This window comes from Pantherophis guttatus, chromosome 2 (assembly GCF_059756535.1).
Source record: "Pantherophis guttatus breed Tessera chromosome 2, ASM5975653v1, whole genome shotgun sequence".
Lineage (NCBI taxonomy): Eukaryota > Metazoa > Chordata > Lepidosauria > Squamata > Colubridae > Pantherophis > Pantherophis guttatus.
This window is the reverse complement of record NC_142064.1, coordinates 11,906,042-11,923,283: the sequence shown is the minus strand read 5'-3', so window position 1 is coordinate 11,923,283 and position 17,242 is coordinate 11,906,042. Positions and strand designations below refer to the sequence as shown.

Here is a 17,242-nt window from a genome sequence, read left to right as displayed (position 1 = left end):
CACCGTCATTAAGATAAAAGAAGCAAAGGTTAATGTATATATTTGTATACTTATATATTATAGATAGGTAATCCTATTTGTTATTTTTTATAAATAGTTTTGAATGTATTTTTAGAGTTAAGAACTTTTTGTATAACTTTTATCTTTTTATATTGAATAAAGTTTGTTTTTAAATCAAAAAAAAAAAAGAAAGAAAAGAAAAGAAAACCCAACACACACACAAACAGCCAGAGCTAATCCCAGGATTCATCCAATCTACAAGAAGCAGCAGATCCTCCCCTCCCAACAGCCCCCTTCCCCTTTGACAGTGACAACAGATTATTCGTGGGTGGTGGGTTGCTTGAGAGAGAGAAAGAGTCACTGAGGACGTCTATCGCCTAAAGCTCGTGCGAGATGTCTCTCATTCTTCAACAGACTTTCGGCTGGCGGGCGGGTGGGCAGCTGGGGGGGTTTGCTTTCACAGCTCCAGGTCAGCAAGGGGGCAGGCAACAAAAGGAGGGAGGGGGGAGAGCTAAGCTACAAGGACTGTTTTTCTGTCCAGATGGCACAAAGCTCCTGAGTTCCAAGCAGCTCCTACGTGACTGGGTAGCAGGTGACAGGGAAAATTAATCCAGCTCTCAACAGACCACAAAATAACCTGGGGTTTTCTAAGCATCTTTTGCCAGGATGGCCCCTTTACGACTTGTGGACTTCAACTCCCAGAATTCCTGAAGCCAGGCGATCGCGCGCAAAGCGCCTGGCGCGATGCGAACCGGTGGTAAAACAGATTAGAACCCACCACTGCCCTCATGCCATCACTCTGCTGAACACCTAATCCTCACAGTATTATCTTTTGTCTGTTTATTCAAATTGTATGGCTGTAGTTTTATTATTATCCTTGTCATCTTCTCTATTACCCCCTCTTATTGGTATCGTTATTATGATTATTATTACTCTGTTGCTTTGCATGTAAATTGAGAGCTCCTGCACCGGAGACAAATTCATTGTGTGTCTAATCACATTTGGCCCAATAAAGTATTCTATTCTATTCTATTCTATTCTATTCTATTCTATTCTATTCTATTCTATTCTATTCTATTCTATTCTATTCTATTCTATTCTATTCTTCTACTCTACTCTACTCTACTCTACTCTACTCTACTCTACTCTACTCTACTCCATTCCATTTTATTCCACTCCACTCCACTCCACTTCACCCCACCCCACTTCATGAAAGCTAAAGCTGGACTTTGAAGAAGTAGGATAAAAAGAGAATTGATACTTTTGAATTTTGGCATTCGAGAAGAGAATACATGGACAGTCAAGAAAACAAACTGGCAGATCATCAAATCAACACAGAGGTCTAACTGTCCTAGTTCAGACCCTTATCTGAAGAATTAGTCCTCCAGAGAAGAAGAAGCTGGGAGGAATGGAAAGAAAGAAAAGATGAGCAGCAGTGGTGATGGGTATGCCATTGGAAGACCTAAAACACCCAGGCAGGGGTCAGATCATTTTAGAGAAGATATACCTAGTCCACTAAGTCAAATGACTTGAGGCAAAAATGACCATATTTATTTATTTATTTTTTTATTAAAGGTATATGCTGCCCATTTTGCTAAGCAAATATCCTTCAGACATATTGCATGAAGATCTTGCTCTCTGGAAGAAGAGGATAACTAGTAGCTTTTGTAAAATGCACATTCGCCCTCAGATATAGACAAAATGGACAGTTCAAGCTCTCCTATTCAAAGTTAGTCTTTAAAAATGATATACTGTATGCTGGCTGGGGAATTCTGGGAGTTGAAGTCCAAAGGTCTTAAAGTTACCAAGGTTGGACATCCTTGCTGTACATCAATGTTTCTCAACCTTGGTAGCTTGAAGATGGGTGCACTTCAACTCCCAGAATCTCCCAGCCAGCGCTGCTGGCTGGGGGATTCTGGGAGTTGAAGTCCACCCATCTTCAAGCTACCAAGGTTGAGAAACACTGCTATACATGATCCACTAAAAAAAGAGGGCGTAAGAGAAACTCCACTGATCACACACAATACATACAAAACTGGAGACTCGCAGCCAAAAGCTAGCTGGTGATTTCAAGCCAGCACAATAAATTCAGTTCTCCAAACTTCAATTTTCCTTCCCACCAACCCTTTTGCAATTCCTCCTGTCCCTGGCCCCTGCTTGAGGTTTTTCCTTCCCCTGCTAGCTCTTTCACCTCATTGGGCCTTAGGAGTCACACATATTTACTCAAATGGGATGAAAACCCCTATATAAAACCAGCTCTTTTGAGCACAAGCCAATGTTCAAAGCAAAAAAGGGGGGGAAAAAACCCTCCATCCCTCTGTAGATCAACAGAGGCAGCCTTTCAACCATTTCCCCCCCCCCAAAAAAAACCAGTCCCCCTCTCCCCATATGCAGAACAGAGAAGAATCGCACTTCGAGAAACTGAGTGTTTGCTAAAGCGATCATTTAAAATAGGTAGTGAGAAGGAGAAGGACGGCAGTGTCTATAAAAATTATAACGGTTCCCTGTAACCATGAAACGCATCATGTCAACAAACAGAGATGCCACCGCCCCTTCCCTTTCTCCCTGCTGTTTTTATTTTTCTAAAATTAATTGGGTGCAAAAGGAATGCTGGCTTGCTTTTGAAGCATGGCCAGATGGTATGGAGATCTCACCCCGCCAGCAAAGGAACGCCTGAAGGCGCCGAAGCAATAATTTATCCGGTTACCTGAAGCATGTTGAGAAGAAGACTCCGGAACTTGGTGCCATCCACCATGAAGAGAGCCATCTTGTCGCACAGTTTGGCTGCTGTGCACGCAAAGCTACGGTCAGTCACGGCCTTCTGGTAGATGGTCTTGACGATCTCCCCCAGCATCTCCTCGGAGTTGGTGGAATTCTGGGCTTCCTCCATGAAGTTGGTGAGCTTGGAGTCCACCCCGCTGCTATTGTTATTCCTCATGCTATTGAGAATCTCAATTAATTTGTCCATTTTGTTCCTTTGTGGGTCCGTGGACTCCACCACCACTTCGTCCTGATCCGTGAAAAGGGAAAGACAAGGCATCTGTTACGCAAGGGAGACATGGAGGGAGAAAGAGAAGAGAACACAGATCAGCACTTTGTGACAAGCCATGGTGGTTAGGAGGCATCAAACAAAAGCTAGCATAGAAACCTGCCTGTTCAACCTAGGACCCTCTAGGGAATTCTGGGATTTGTGGTCCCAAGGCTGCCATATTGTGAAAATAGTAGAATATTTTTAGTGGCAGTTCTCACCTGGTATCAATTTTTAGCTAATCTCTACTCAAATAGTGGTACATCTCCATAGAATACCAGAATCAATCTAAATCAGTGTTTCTCAACCTTGGTAGCTTGAAGATGGGTGGACTTCAATTCCCAGAATCCCCCAGCCAGCTGGCTGGGGGATTCTGGGAGTTGAAGTCCACCCATCTTCAAGCTACCAAGGTTGAGAAACACTGATCTAACTGGTACCTTTCAAATTTTTCAATTGACCTACAGGTAATCCTCAATTTACAACAGTTCATTTAGTGACCATTCTAAGTTACAATGGCACTGGAAAAAGTGGTTTATGACTGTTTTTCACGTTTACGACCCTTGCAGTATCCCCATGGACATGTGATCAAAATTTAGATGCTTGGCTACTGACTCATATTTATGACGGTTGCAGTGTCCCGGGATCATGGGATCAACTTTTGCGACCTTCCCACAAGCAAAGTCAATGGGGAAGCCAGATTCAATTAACAACGTTACTAACTTAACAACTGCAGTGATTCACTTAACAAATGTGTCAAAAAAGGTCGTAAAATGGGACAAAATTCACTTAATAAATGTCTTGCTTAGCAAAAGGAATTTTGGGCTCAATTGTGGTCGTAGGTTGAAAACTACCTGTATTTTTTTAACCAACGAATTCCAATATCCAAGGTCTTCTGTAAAAAGTACTGTCCTGTTTCTTCAAATTCTGTGCTCTGGAAATGGAGATAACCACATCCCCTAAAAATTTTTCACAGACCTTGGAGTGTAAAAAATATTCTGTTTTTTGAGCAGAAACTCTGCACTTTTAAGGCCCATATGGCAGGCAGCAATTAAAGGAATGAATAATCCTAAAGAAATACTGACGTCTGTAATACTGAAGCCATGCCCATTGAAGAAATTTGCTCATCATTTTACATGATGAAATTTATTTTCATTGAATTACTCATTCCATGGTGTGATAAATAATTAAAGTCCCCTCCAATGTTGGAGGTAAAATTGCATTCTAATTTTAATTAGCTGGCTTGCTTCAGGTAAATTGGCACAAGAAATAAATGGGCTATGGTTGGTTTGCCATGAATCATACCCAGGACACTGTTTTAATGTGGGACTTTCTTGAATGTGGAAGTGAGATTATCTGGGTCAAAATTTAAGATTAGCTCTGATCAATAGAAAGCAAAAGCAACAAATAATACAGAGTGACACCTAGAGGCAGAACATGGTATTACAGGACATTGCGCTGGTTTTGCTGTAGCAGAAGAGAAATTAAACAGGGACATTAAACATGACTTTTTCAAGACAAAATAAAGCTAAAGAGCAATAGTTTATGTAAAGTTGACAATAGCAATAACAATATATTAGTATTCATTTATATTCTACTTTTCTTTCTGGAATACAACATGATTTCCTTATGATAAGGCCATGAAAAGCTAACTCACTAGAAAGGGCCTTTTCTGTGGTGGCTCCCTATCTTTAGAATCATTCCCCCAGCGATAAGATCGGCCCCAACCTGTTGCTTTCTGCAAACTCTTGAAAAAACTGTTTGGTCAGAGACCCCATTTGGAGCCAATCAAGTGGCTTGCTTGATTCTCCTGTTGCCACCATGGGGTGGGCAGTGGTTCGGTTAAACTATGAATTTTTTTAACTGTTGACTTTTAATGTTGTACACAGTGTTTCTGTGTGCGAGTTGGGCAGCTATATAAGTTTGTTTAATAAATAAATAAGCAATATTCAACATAACAAATGCATCTCAATTCTGCTGATTAATTTCATGCATCTGGATTGAAATACAGGTAAGAGAGGCAGCTTGTGCTGGAAATAAAAAAGTGTTCATATGAGGGAATCATACACAAATGACTCCAGAGAACTGAACTTATTGTATAGGTTTAAAGCACTCATTTGTGCCAGTCCACCCCCTCTATTTTTTCCCCATTTGGGAGGATTTAAAGGCAAAATGGATGCCTTAAGTCTTGTCTGAACCAGTGGTGGGTTGCCCCCGTTTCAGACCGGTTTGCAAGAACTGGTAGTAAAACCAGCCGGAAACTCCATCCGCCAACCTGGACGTTATCAGAAAGTTTCTGCGCATGAGAACCAGTAGTAAAAGTAAGTAGAACCCACCCCTGATCTGAACATTTTGATTCCGCTTGTTCCAGTGACATCATGGTCACAAATCCTCAGAAACAAGGTTAGCGCAGCTCCCTAACACAAGAAACTTGCAAATGTCTGATGCTTTGGTGGCTCAAGAAGTGAGTGAGGAAAACAAGATGGATGTGTGTTTTCAGATTGGGTTCCTCCCCCCCCCCCTTATGATGGATCAATAGAATGGAGGAAATATGAGAATTTTTTTTTCTTTTTTTTAGGGCCATATTAACGGGGAAATATAATATATGCCGATGAAATAAATGTAAAAACTAGTAACAAAAAAGTGGATTGTGAAAAAATGAATTAACAGAGATGTGGAAATGGATTACTATGCTTGTTTTAAGATTTTGTTTAGGTTGATTTTTAAACTAGAGATTATTTTTGCAATCTGGTTTATTAGTTTTTATTTATTTATTACTTTTTATAAGTAGTTCAAGACAGTGAACATATCTCCTTCCTCCTATTATCCCACAACAACACTGTGAGGTGAGCTGGATTGAGAGAAAGTGACTGGATCAAAGTCACCCAGCTGGTTTTCATGGCTAAGGAGGAACTATAACTTAAAACTCTCCCAGTGATTGGGCCAGTTACCCATCCAGCTTTCATGGCTAAGTTGGGATAGAACTGAGAGTCTCCTGGTGATTGGTCCAAAGTCACCCACCTAGCTTTTGTGCCTAAGGCGGGACTGGAACTCATCATCTCCCAATGATTGGCCCACAGTCACCCAAATGGGATTCATGCCTAAAGTAGGATTAGAACTCACAGTCTCCCACTTTCTAGCCTGGTGCCTCAACCACTGGACCAAATTGGCTTTGATAGTGATGACTAGGTATTTCTGAATTAATGATTGGATAGCTGGATTTGTTGAAGACTATAGAAATATTGTAGAGGTTTCTAAATTTGAAATTAGTTATCGGTTATGTTAGGCTTAATTTAGATATTATATATTTGTACTGAGAAAAGTTGAATGCCTTTCCCTACTTTTCTCCTTACACCCACCCCTCCCACTTTTAACTTTATCTCCTTTTGAATTTTCTCCTTCCCCTGTTTTTGGTAGTTAGTGTCAGAGGTGGGTTTCAGCAGGTTCTGACCAGTTCTGGAGAACCGGTAGCAGAAATTTTGAGTAGTTCAGAGAACCGGTAGTAAAAATTCTGACTGGCCCCACCCGCATCTATTCTCTGCCTCCCGAGTCCCAGCTGATTGGGAGGAAATAGGGATTTTGCAGTAACCTTCCCTGGATTGGGTAGGGAATGGAGATTTTACAGTATCTTTCCCCTGCCACACCCACCAAGCCACACCCACAGAACTGGTAGTAAAAAAATTTGAAACCCACCACTGCTTAGTGTCCATTTTAACTCTTTCTGAAATTTAATAAAGTTGTATTAATAAAAAAAAAAGAAGTGACTGAGAAACAAAAGCAGCTACCTTTTCTTTTAGCCTCCGGCGTAGTCTGTCCTTGGAAGACTGCAGCAAGTTAACTTTGGGTCTCTCGTTTTTCCGTTCGTGGAGGTTGTCCTTCCGCTTGCTTTCGGGATCCTGGAGGTACTGCGGCGATGGCCTCTCGGTGGCGTCATGGTTGCGGTGCATCTCCAGAGGGATGTGCACCGTGCAGACAGAGGTATCTTCTATTTTCAGAGTCTCGGTCTCTTTGGCGTTTCGGTGCGTCTCTTTGTCATTGGGGGAGTGTTTCTGGTTGTGATGCCACCGCCGGTTCTGGCTGTAGCCGTGGTGGCCACATCGCCCCGAGGAGTGTGGCGCTTGGCCTCCTTGTGAGGGTTTCTGGTGTTCTTTGTTGTGCTTGGTGGTGCCTTGTTGATTTTCTGAGTGCTGCTGTGGCTTGTTTCCTCCAGGAGCCCTTTGTTTCCTGCAAAGCCAAACCAAGAGAGTCAGCAGGGGTGTCCGTCTGCATGTTTATGGAGATTCTCAGTCATCCAGGTCACGGCTGTCCCCAAAGGTACTTTTTCGAGAGGCAACTGGACTTCCTGGTTTTTCTTTGAAGACGTTTCACTTCTCGTCCAAGAAGCTTCTTCGGCTCTTCTCAGAGCTGAATCCATTCTGAAGAAGCTTCTTGGATGAGAAGCACCTTTGGGTGGTCGGCCTGTACGTGGCCATGAAGTAGGCCTCTTGGACACCATTCTCACAGCGCACAAAATATCTATGTGAGTCCTTCTGAGAAACAATGCAGGTAGTCCTTGACTTACAACAATTTGTTTAGTGACCACTGGGATGCTGTGATGGTTGTAAATCCAAATCCCAGTTTTAACTCGTATTAGTGCCATTGTAACTTCGAATGTCGCTCAACGGATAGTGGTAAGTCGAGGACTACTTCTAGAAATATAGGTAGTCCTTGACTTACAACAGTTCAAATAATAATAATAATTTAGTGACCGTTCAAAGTTATGACACTGAAAAAAGTGACTTATGACTGTTTTTCACATTTACGACCATTGCAGCATCCCCAGGGTCATGTGATCGAAATTCAGATGCTCGGCAACACTGACTCATATTTATGACATTGCAGTGTCCCGGGGTCATGTGATCAGCTTTTGTGACCTTCAGACAAGCAAAGTCAATGGGGAAGCCAGATTCAATTAACAATTCTGTTATCAACTTAACAACTGCAGTGATTCACTTAACAACTGTGGCAAGAACAGTCGTAAAATGAAGCAAAACTCAACACATGTCTCGCTTGGCAACAGAAATTTTGGGCTCAATTGTGGTCATTAGTCGAGGACTACTGGATAAGATAGGCCTAAAGTCTAATCTAGCCCTGCCAGATCAAGCTTTAGGTCCATCATATCCATCATTCTGTTCATTACTCTGTCCAGTTTCTTGCATTTGCAAATTCTCAAATATGCCCAAAGAATTCACTAGGTGATTTTGGAACCAATGTCTAGATAAATAAAGGGCTACCCAAAATCTTTAAAACATGAGAAATGCTGGGGCTCCTTATGAAGGTAGAATGTCTGCACCCACTTCATCCCAGCTCTTCTCATCCCTTAAATGTGGTGCCAACAAATATCAGGTGGCCAACTTTGGATTTAAAGAGTAGTTAACTTGACACATTCCAAATATTTTGGGCTACAGAGTTCATAACTCTCTCATTAATCATGCTGGTTTGGAATTATGGCCATTGTATTTGCTTTATCTGGAATTAAGTCCTATTTGATTGACTTCCTGGTAAACATGAATAAAATTGCATAGTGAAATATAAAACAAACCAAACAGACAAGCAAACAAAAACTTTGAAATATTGTAAATTCTGATCACTGGTTTTCCATGCAACTGACAATCCAAACTATAAACTTTTTTTTTTTTTTAAAGGAGATTGCTAATATCAAGCAGCAAATTCAAAGGACAGAATCATAATCAAATAAACACACAATTATTTGTCATAATCCCTTTTTTAAAAAAATATAAGCATATAAAATAGCTTCATTACTCCTTTTCTTGGCCCCCGACTGGCTCATTCTGGACATTCAGTGGAAGGTTTATAAACAGCCCCATCAATTATTTTAAAACCAGATAACTAAGCACACAATCACCGTTGGAGCCCCTAACCTGGACAAATTTGGTCCTCCATGAATTTAAATTACTCCACCAGTCCATTTCTTTTCCTTCCTTCCTTCCTTCCTTCCTTCCTTCCTTCCTTCCTTCCTTCCCTTCCTTCCCTTCCCTTCCCTTCCCTTCCCTTCCCTTCCCTCCATGAACCTTTGACCTAGGGCCGTGATGGCGAACCTATGGCACCATATCTGTGGGCACACGTGCGTTGCTCTAGCTCAGCTCCAGCACGCATGCGCACATCGGCCAGCTGATTTTCGGGCCTTCCAGGCCCACCGGAAGTCGGGAATCAGGCTGTTTCCTACCTCTGGAGGGCGTCCGGGGGGGGGACAGTTTTCGCCCTCCCCAGGCTCCAAGAAAGCGTCTGGAGCCTGGGGAGGGTGAAAAACAGGCCTACCAGGCCCACTAAGCCATCACGTGCCTTAGGACGTGGCTTAGGACCTGGTTATTTACGGGACCGCCTACTACCACAAGCAGCCTCCCACCGGCCAGTACACTCTCATAGAGAGGGGCTCCTCCGGGTGCCGTCAGTTAAACAATGTCAACTGGTGGCCCCCAGGGGGAGGGCCTTCTCTGTGGGGGCACCCACTATCTGGAACGAGCTCCCCCCAGAGATACGGAGGATCCCGGATCTGTGCACTTTCCGCCGTGCTCTTAAGACTCTCCTATTCCAGCAAGCCGGCCTGGCCTAATTTTCTCCCCTGTTTTAAAATTCTTTTAAATCGAAATTTTTATCTGTTTTAAATTATTGGGATTTTTAATTGTCTCGGGCTAAATTATTTAATCTGGTTTTAATTATGTCTTTTAACTTTTGTATCTATGTATTTTATTTTGTGCCTGTTCACCGCCCTGAGTCCTTCAGGAGTAGGGCGGTATATAAATCTAATAAAACAAACAAACAAACGTGCCAAAAAGGTGGGAGTGTGAGGGAGGGTTCAGGCGCGCATGCGTGGGGAGGGCGTGGCATGGGGGAGCATTGAATTATGGGTGTGGGCACGCGCATACACAAACCCCCCACACTCCCATCCTGCTTTTGGCACGCGATGGGAAAAGGTTAGCCATCACTGATCTAGGGCAATTAGTCATCTCTCTCTACCTTTTATTTTATTTCCCCAAAATACTTCCTAGCCAGGCCTTTTGAGTCAACAAACTAGGGTTATTCAAGCATCAGACAGAGAGCGAACTCCCCTGGGGGCTCTCAGGAAGGATAAACTAACCCCAATTTTCCATGACATACAGTGACTTCCGATCTGTGGCTTTTGCAAAAGGCACATCGCGCTTGGGAGCATGCGCCAAGGGCTGCCAATGAACTCAATGCCATTAGTTCTTCCACATGTATCTATAAGTAGGGATCTGCAGCCAAGGATGGGGTTGGTCATTCTGAATCATGGTGAAAGCCGGCTCTCATCTCTGTAACCACGCTCGGAGTTTCTGTATTTTTTTTTTTTTTAATTCAGAAAAACTGACTTCACACTTCCCTTTCGGCTGCTGAATGAATGATTCACAACATGTTGTCACTGAACCTTGTCAGCAGTTATAATATGTATGAATGTTCCATGACATATGAGCACCTTGGCCAATTCCTGGGAAGAGAACTCTGACAGAACTAGGTCCAGATGCAAATCCAAATATATTTCTGCACATTATGTTGGCTATAGAGTTATAATAACTTTGTGGGTAGCTTAACAAGATGATTAGTGGCTCACATTAAAAAAAACAACTGCTTTCAGTCATTCTCCGCTCCAGTTCTTTGGAAGTAGGCTGATAGTGTAACCGGATTGCTATGTGGGTCTGACGCATTTTCCCACCGCATTTTCAGGTGGAAAAATCCAAAATTTCCCACAAGTGAAAAGAACAACTTTTGGGATTGGCATGGGGTTCTGAAATTGGATTGTTTCATCTTTGTTCTTCCTGGAACAAACTAAAGATTCTTCTTGAACCCAGGGCAGAATCAATTCTACAAGATGTTAAGGACCAGAAATTGCTGCACAACCTATCAACTATGGGAGTAACAATTATGGAAAGATACCTAAATTCTGACAATGGATGATTGGCAGCTGATGGAGGTAGCAAAGATGGCTAAACAGACGGCTCTAATTAAAAGAAAAGAATACAACTAACTTTGTCTCTACTTGGAAATTGTTTCTGGACTTTGTGTTTGAGGTGGGGGGAAAAATGAAACTTTGATTTTGGGTTCTGCTGATTAGATAAGTTTTTGGTTATAGAAATCATTAGTAAATATTACTATGTAAAAGTAAAAAATTGAGACTATATGATATTACTTTATGCTACTGTGCTAAAAAGAGTTGAAATCAATGCTTTTCTTTCTTTTTTTTTACCTTTTACCCATCACTTTCTCCTCTTCCCTTTTTTCTTTCCTATTTTCCCATTATTTTTATTTTACTTTGCATTTTATATTTGATAAACTAATAAAATTTGAAACTGGGAATACAGGTAGTCCTCAATTTTACGACCACAATTGAGCCCAAAATTTCTGCTTTTAAGTGAGACATTTGTTAAGTGAGTTTTGCCCCATTTTATCAACTTAAGAGTTGTTAAGTGAATCACTGCAGTTGATAAATTAGTAACACGGTTGTTAAGTGAATCTCGCTTCCCCATTGGCTTTGCTTGTCAAAAGGTTGCAAAATGTGATCACATGACCTTGGGACACAGCAATGGTCATAAGTATGAACCCGTTGCCAAGCATCTGAATTTTGATCACGTGATCATGGGGCTGCTAAAAAGGTTGTAAGCATGAAAAATGGCCATAAGTCCCTTTTTTCAGTGCCTTTGTAACTTTGAATGGTCACTAAATGAACTGTTGTAAGTCGAGAACTTCCTGTGATAGGTTCCAAAGGTGCTTTTTCAGGAGGCAACTTCAGGAGACTTTCTTGTTTTTTTCTTTTGAATGGAAGGATTTATATTCCTTGAAGGATTTTTTAGCTATACAATTTGGGATGAGCACCCTTTGAATGGTGTGGGAGAGGAATGGATTTCCAAAGGATTTTTTTTTAAAAAAATTCTATTCAAAGAAAAAAATGCAGACTACAGGAACCAGGAGCACCACTCAAGTGAGCCTGAGGACAGATAAACCTCCAAGTGCTTCAACGACCCTCTAAAAGGATGCAAATGACCAGCTGTCTGCATGGAATATAAATCCTTCCCTTCCCCACTATCCTGTCAGAGCTGAAGAAGCTTCTTGGATGAGAAGCAAAACATCTTCAAAAGAAAAAACAAGAAAGTCCAGTTGCCTCCTGAAAAAAAAGCACCTTTGGGACAACTATGACTTGGATGAAAGAGCCTTGGTGGTGCAGCGGACTAAAGCGCTGTTAAGTAGCACTTAAGTAGCACTTAGCTGCCAGCTGCCTGCAATTACTGCGAGTTCAAATCTCACCAGGCTCAAGGTTGACTCAGCCTTCCATCCTTCCGAGGTAGGTAAAATGAGGACCCGGATTGTGGGGGCAATAAGCTGACTTTGTATAAAAAAGAACACCGCTTAGGGGGGGCCAAAAGCCCTACTAAGCAGGTATATACAAAAGTACGAAGGCTATTGCTTAACGCATTGTAAGCCACCCTGAGCCTCCAGAGAAGGGCGGCATATAAATCGAACCAATAAATAAATACAATAAATAAATAAATGACTTGAGACTCTCTACAGACTTCCTATAATAGGGTTCTTCAGCACCAGCGTCTCTGCAGAGAGCCTAGAATGGAACACACCACCTGTTTTTAAATTACTGCAAATTATATTTTAATCCAAGGGGGGCAGTTAAAGATGCTGAGCTTGTCAGCTGGAAAGCTGGCAGCCCAGGTTTGAGATGCATTGGGGTGAACTCCCGTTACTTGCCCCAGGTCCTCCCCACTTAGTAGTTCGAAAGCATGCAAATGCAAGTAGATAAATAGGTACCACTTTGGTGGGAAGGGAACAAGTGTTCTGTGCATCTTGGCATATAATCATGCTGGCTACATGAACATGGAAACATCTTCAGACAATGCTGGCTCCCTCAGCTAAGAAACAAAGATGAGCACCGACCCCTAAAGTTAGACACGACTGGACAGGGAAAGCCTTCACCTTTATTTTTATTTTATTTTATTTTATTTTTTAATTTGATTTATATGCTGCCCTTCTCCGGAGACTCAGGGCGGCTTACAATGCGCTAAGCAATAGCCTTCATACTTTTGTATATTTATACAAAGTCAGCTTATTGCCCCCACAATCCGGGTCCTCATTTTACCTACTTTAGAAAGGATGGAAGGCTGAGTCAACCTTGAGCCTGGCGAGATTCGAACCTGCAGTAATTGCAGGCAGTTGGTCTTAATAACAGGGTGCTTTAGACCACTGTACTACCAAGGCTCCTTTAAGGCTTTACCTTATACTTTAAACCAACCATTTCTAATCTGGTGCCTTTCATATAAATTCATACACAATTCTTATAATTCACTACTGGGGAGGCCATAAATGCAGTGTATGAACTCAAAAGTTTTCGAAAAGCAACATTGCTTTTTTATATTATCTCCCATAAATCACCAGACTGAGATGGGCTGGCTTAGATCTAGCTAAATAATGTAACTGTAAAAAGATGAAAAGCATTTCTGATGATATCCTCATTACTAAAATGATAAAATAAGGCTGCATTATGCCATTAGATCAGGGGTCTCAAACTGGTGGCCCGCGGGCCGAATGCGTCATGCACAGGCCATGCCCACCCCAGCTCCACGAAGGGGGAAAACATTGTGAAATGTCACTCGACAGCAACGTGATGTGGCAAGTTTGACACTTGTGCATTAGACGGATTCATCGTTGGCTGAATGTCCAAACTGAGAGTATTAATCATATGAAATTGGAGAATGGTATTTGGGCAGAAGGTCAGAGAGCTTTGTGTTCAGCATTTTTATTAGTAACCTCGATGAAGGGGTTGAGTAGATGATTATCTGGTCTGTGGGTGATATACATGTCATCCTTGTTTTACAATCATAACTGGGCTCAGAATTTCCATCTAACTTGTTGCATTCATAAATCGAGCCAGAGCCGATTTTATTCCATTTTTATGGCAGTCGTTAAGTGAATGCAGCAAATGGGTATTTTTTTTTTGGTGCTAGAAATAGACAAAAAAGGTTGCAAACATATTCATGTGACCGGAGGATACTGCAATTGGTCATAAATGTGAGACTATTGCCATGCACCTGAATTGCAACCATGTTTGTATGTGTGTGTGAGAGAGACGATCGTAAGTGTTAGTACAGATGGTAAGTTACTTTTTTCAAGACTGCTGTAACTTTGAACCTTTGAACTTAAACAGTCATAAGTCGAGGAGTACCTGTAAAACACGAAAGATGGATAAACATCTTAGAAGAGATAAAGAAGACTGAAAAGCTCTTGATCATGTTTGCAACCTGAACTCTGAGGCCTGAAAAGGAAGATGAAGTTTCAAGGAAGGAATGTAAATTCTGTATTTGGGCAAGAAAAATAAAAGGAACAAGTAAAGAAGGGAAAATGTGGCTTGGCAGGAATATTAGTAAAAAAAGATCCAGGTGGTTGAAATTGTGGAGAATGGGTTACAGGGTCCAATTATCTCTGTTGGGCAACCTGCAGAGCAACTGAAAGAAAATCACCCCAAAACTTGGCCACTTAAAAAAAAAAAATCAAGAAATTGTAAAATTATAAAAGTCAAATCCATCAGTCAGAAAAAAAAAGTATGAGATTTAGCAAATAAATTGTCTGGAATCAAATATTACTGAACAACTTGTGGGTTAGAGAAATTTCATGCTCAGAAAAAGAAACACCAGAGTTTAAGGAAGGTAGTCCTCAACTTACAACAGTTCATTAGCGACTGTTCAAAGTTACAATGACACTGAGAAAAATGACTTATGACTGTTTTTCACAGTTACAACCTTTGCAGCATCCCCATAATCATATGATCAAAATTCAGACGCTTGGCAACTGCTTCATATTTATGACCGTTGCTGTGTCCCAAGGTCATGTGATCACTTTTTGCGGCCTTCTGACCAGCAAAGTTAGTTGGAAAGCCAGATTCACTTAACAACCATGTTACTAACTTAATAACTGCAGTGATTCACATAACAACTGATGCAAGAAAGGTTGTAAAATAGGGCAAAACTCACTTAACAAATACCTCACTTAACAACAGAAATGTTGGGCTCAATTGCTGTGGTAAGTCGAGGACTACCTGTACATTGGAAAATCAATTAAAAACTTTAAAAAAAGTTTTGAAACTGAAAAAAGAAGGTCAATACAAACATCCATTTGGAAGCAGCCAGTGAAAATTCTGAATCGTCAATTCGTAATTATAAAACAGAACCACAGCTGTCTGAATATTAAAAGTTACTTAGAGGAAAAAAGTTTTGGAATGCATGAAAGAAACGGTAAGAAAAAAGATTACCTCCTTTGATATCTATTCAAAAGAAACATTTTAAAAAGGTTTTGTACAGTGCAAATAGGGCTGTCCACTCAAATGATCAAAGGGATGAATCAGCTCATGAACAGCCTTGCAAAAATAACAGCAACAGAACTAGGTTATAAATTAAAAGCAAGCCACCAAACTAAAAATCAGAAGCCAACCTAGAAAATTAAATTGGAAAATGAAATAAATCAATTTCAAAAAAAAATCACGATATATAAAATTTAGAGCAACAGAAGTGGGAAAAATGAAAAAATAAACGCAAATGAGAAAAAGTAAGACAATCCTGAAAGCAAAGTAATTGCAGAAGTCATGGAAGAATTAAAATAAAGAATACCAGCCACTTCTAACAAAATGGAACAATATGAAAGTAGAGCTAAACAATTCCAAAAACAATAGGTACATTCAAACAAAGGAACACTTGTTTTTCCAGAAAGCTTAATTGAAAACATACAAATCAAGTGGACTCCCAAAAATAAGGAAGAAATATTGGAATTTTTTAAAAAATGAGATAACCGTCCCCAAAACAGAATTATATGACCACATGGATACATACAGAAAGACAAATAAAAATAAAAATCTGAGGAAACAGTAAACATAATTGCAACAGCAGAAAGGATAAAAAAAACAAAATCAGAAGGTGAAGAATACCATAGGAAAAAATAAACTTCACGGATTTTAGCTTGAATATCTATTTGACATTCCTGTTTTACAAATCCTTTTTGATTAAGTGTTGCGACAAAGGTTAAGAGAGATGGTTGGCTCAATACAGGCTGGCATTTTTGATCATGAAAAGCAAAAGAAAACACACAACAAAGCAAAGAGCTTTTGGGTTGAATGGCTGTGGTCTCATTTTCTTTTGTTCTGACGTTTTGCCAGCAGCTGTGGCTGGCATCTTCAGAGGCAGAGTGAGTTGCTTTGTGGTGTATCTCTTAACAGATGACAGACAACCGAAATGGGATGAACAGGCTTTGGAATTTAAACCGGATAAGATGTCTAATGAAAAGAAGGACTAGGGGTGACATGATAGCAGCATTCCGATATCTGAGGGGCTGCCACAAAGAAGAGGGGGCCAACCTATTCTCCAAAGCACCTGAAGGCAGGACAAGAAGTAACGGATGGAAACTAATCAAGGAGAGAAGCAACCTAGAACTAAGGAGGAATTTCCTGACGGTGAGAACAAACAAGTTCAGAAGTTGTGGGTGCTCAACCACAGAGGTTTTAAAATGAGGTTTGACAGTCATTTGTCTGGAATGGTTCAGAGTCTCCTGGTTGAGAAGGGGGTTGGAGTAGAAAATCTCCAATGTCCCTTCCAGCTGTGTTATTCTGTATTCTGTTCTATTCTGTATTCTGCATTTTGTCTACTGGTGTGGCTGGTCTACACACAACTCTCAGCAATTTTTGACCAATCTTCTGCCTACAACATTCAATCTGTTAACAAGAATCCTTGCCAATAACATCTACAAACACCTGGTCTTGAATTCATTGAACCTTCTAGAGCCGTGATGGCAAACCTATGGCACGGGTGCCACAGGTGGCACGTGGAGCCATATTGGTGGGCACGTGAGTGTTGCCCTAGCTGAGCTCCAGCACGCATGCGTGCGCCGGCCAACTGATTTTCAGGCCTTCTGGTCCCTCTGGAAGTTGGGAAACTGGCTGTTTTCAGACTCCAGAAGGCCTCCGGGGGAATGGGGAAGGCTGTTTTTGCCCTCCCCAGGCTCCTAGAAACCTCTGGAGCCTAGGGAGGGGGAAAAACGGGCCTACCGGGCCCACCATGCCATTGCGTGCCAAAAGCAGGGGGAAGTGTGGGGGGGGGGGTCACGTGTGCATGCACGAGAGGGCGGAGCGCATTGAATTATGGATGTGGGCACCCACAC

The 17,242-nt window shown here is 41.3% G+C and overlaps 1 protein-coding gene across 3 annotated transcripts in view; it reads right to left on the bottom strand.

The window, feature by feature from the left end:
* Positions 1 to 17,242, bottom strand: part of CTIF (cap binding complex dependent translation initiation factor) — a 166,197-nt gene that overhangs the window by 42,668 nt on the left and 106,287 nt on the right. For 2 of the 3 annotated variants that reach the window (XM_087885545.1, XM_087885546.1), the window contains exons 8-9: positions 6,811 to 7,249; positions 2,708 to 3,040 (exon numbers count right to left, since the gene is read on the bottom strand). In XM_087885545.1, coding sequence (XP_087741671.1) covers positions 2,708 to 3,040; positions 6,811 to 7,249 — 772 coding nt within the window. The remainder of the gene's footprint in view (positions 1 to 2,707; positions 3,041 to 6,810; positions 7,250 to 17,242) is intronic. The other variant, XM_087885547.1, reaches the window with a different exon arrangement.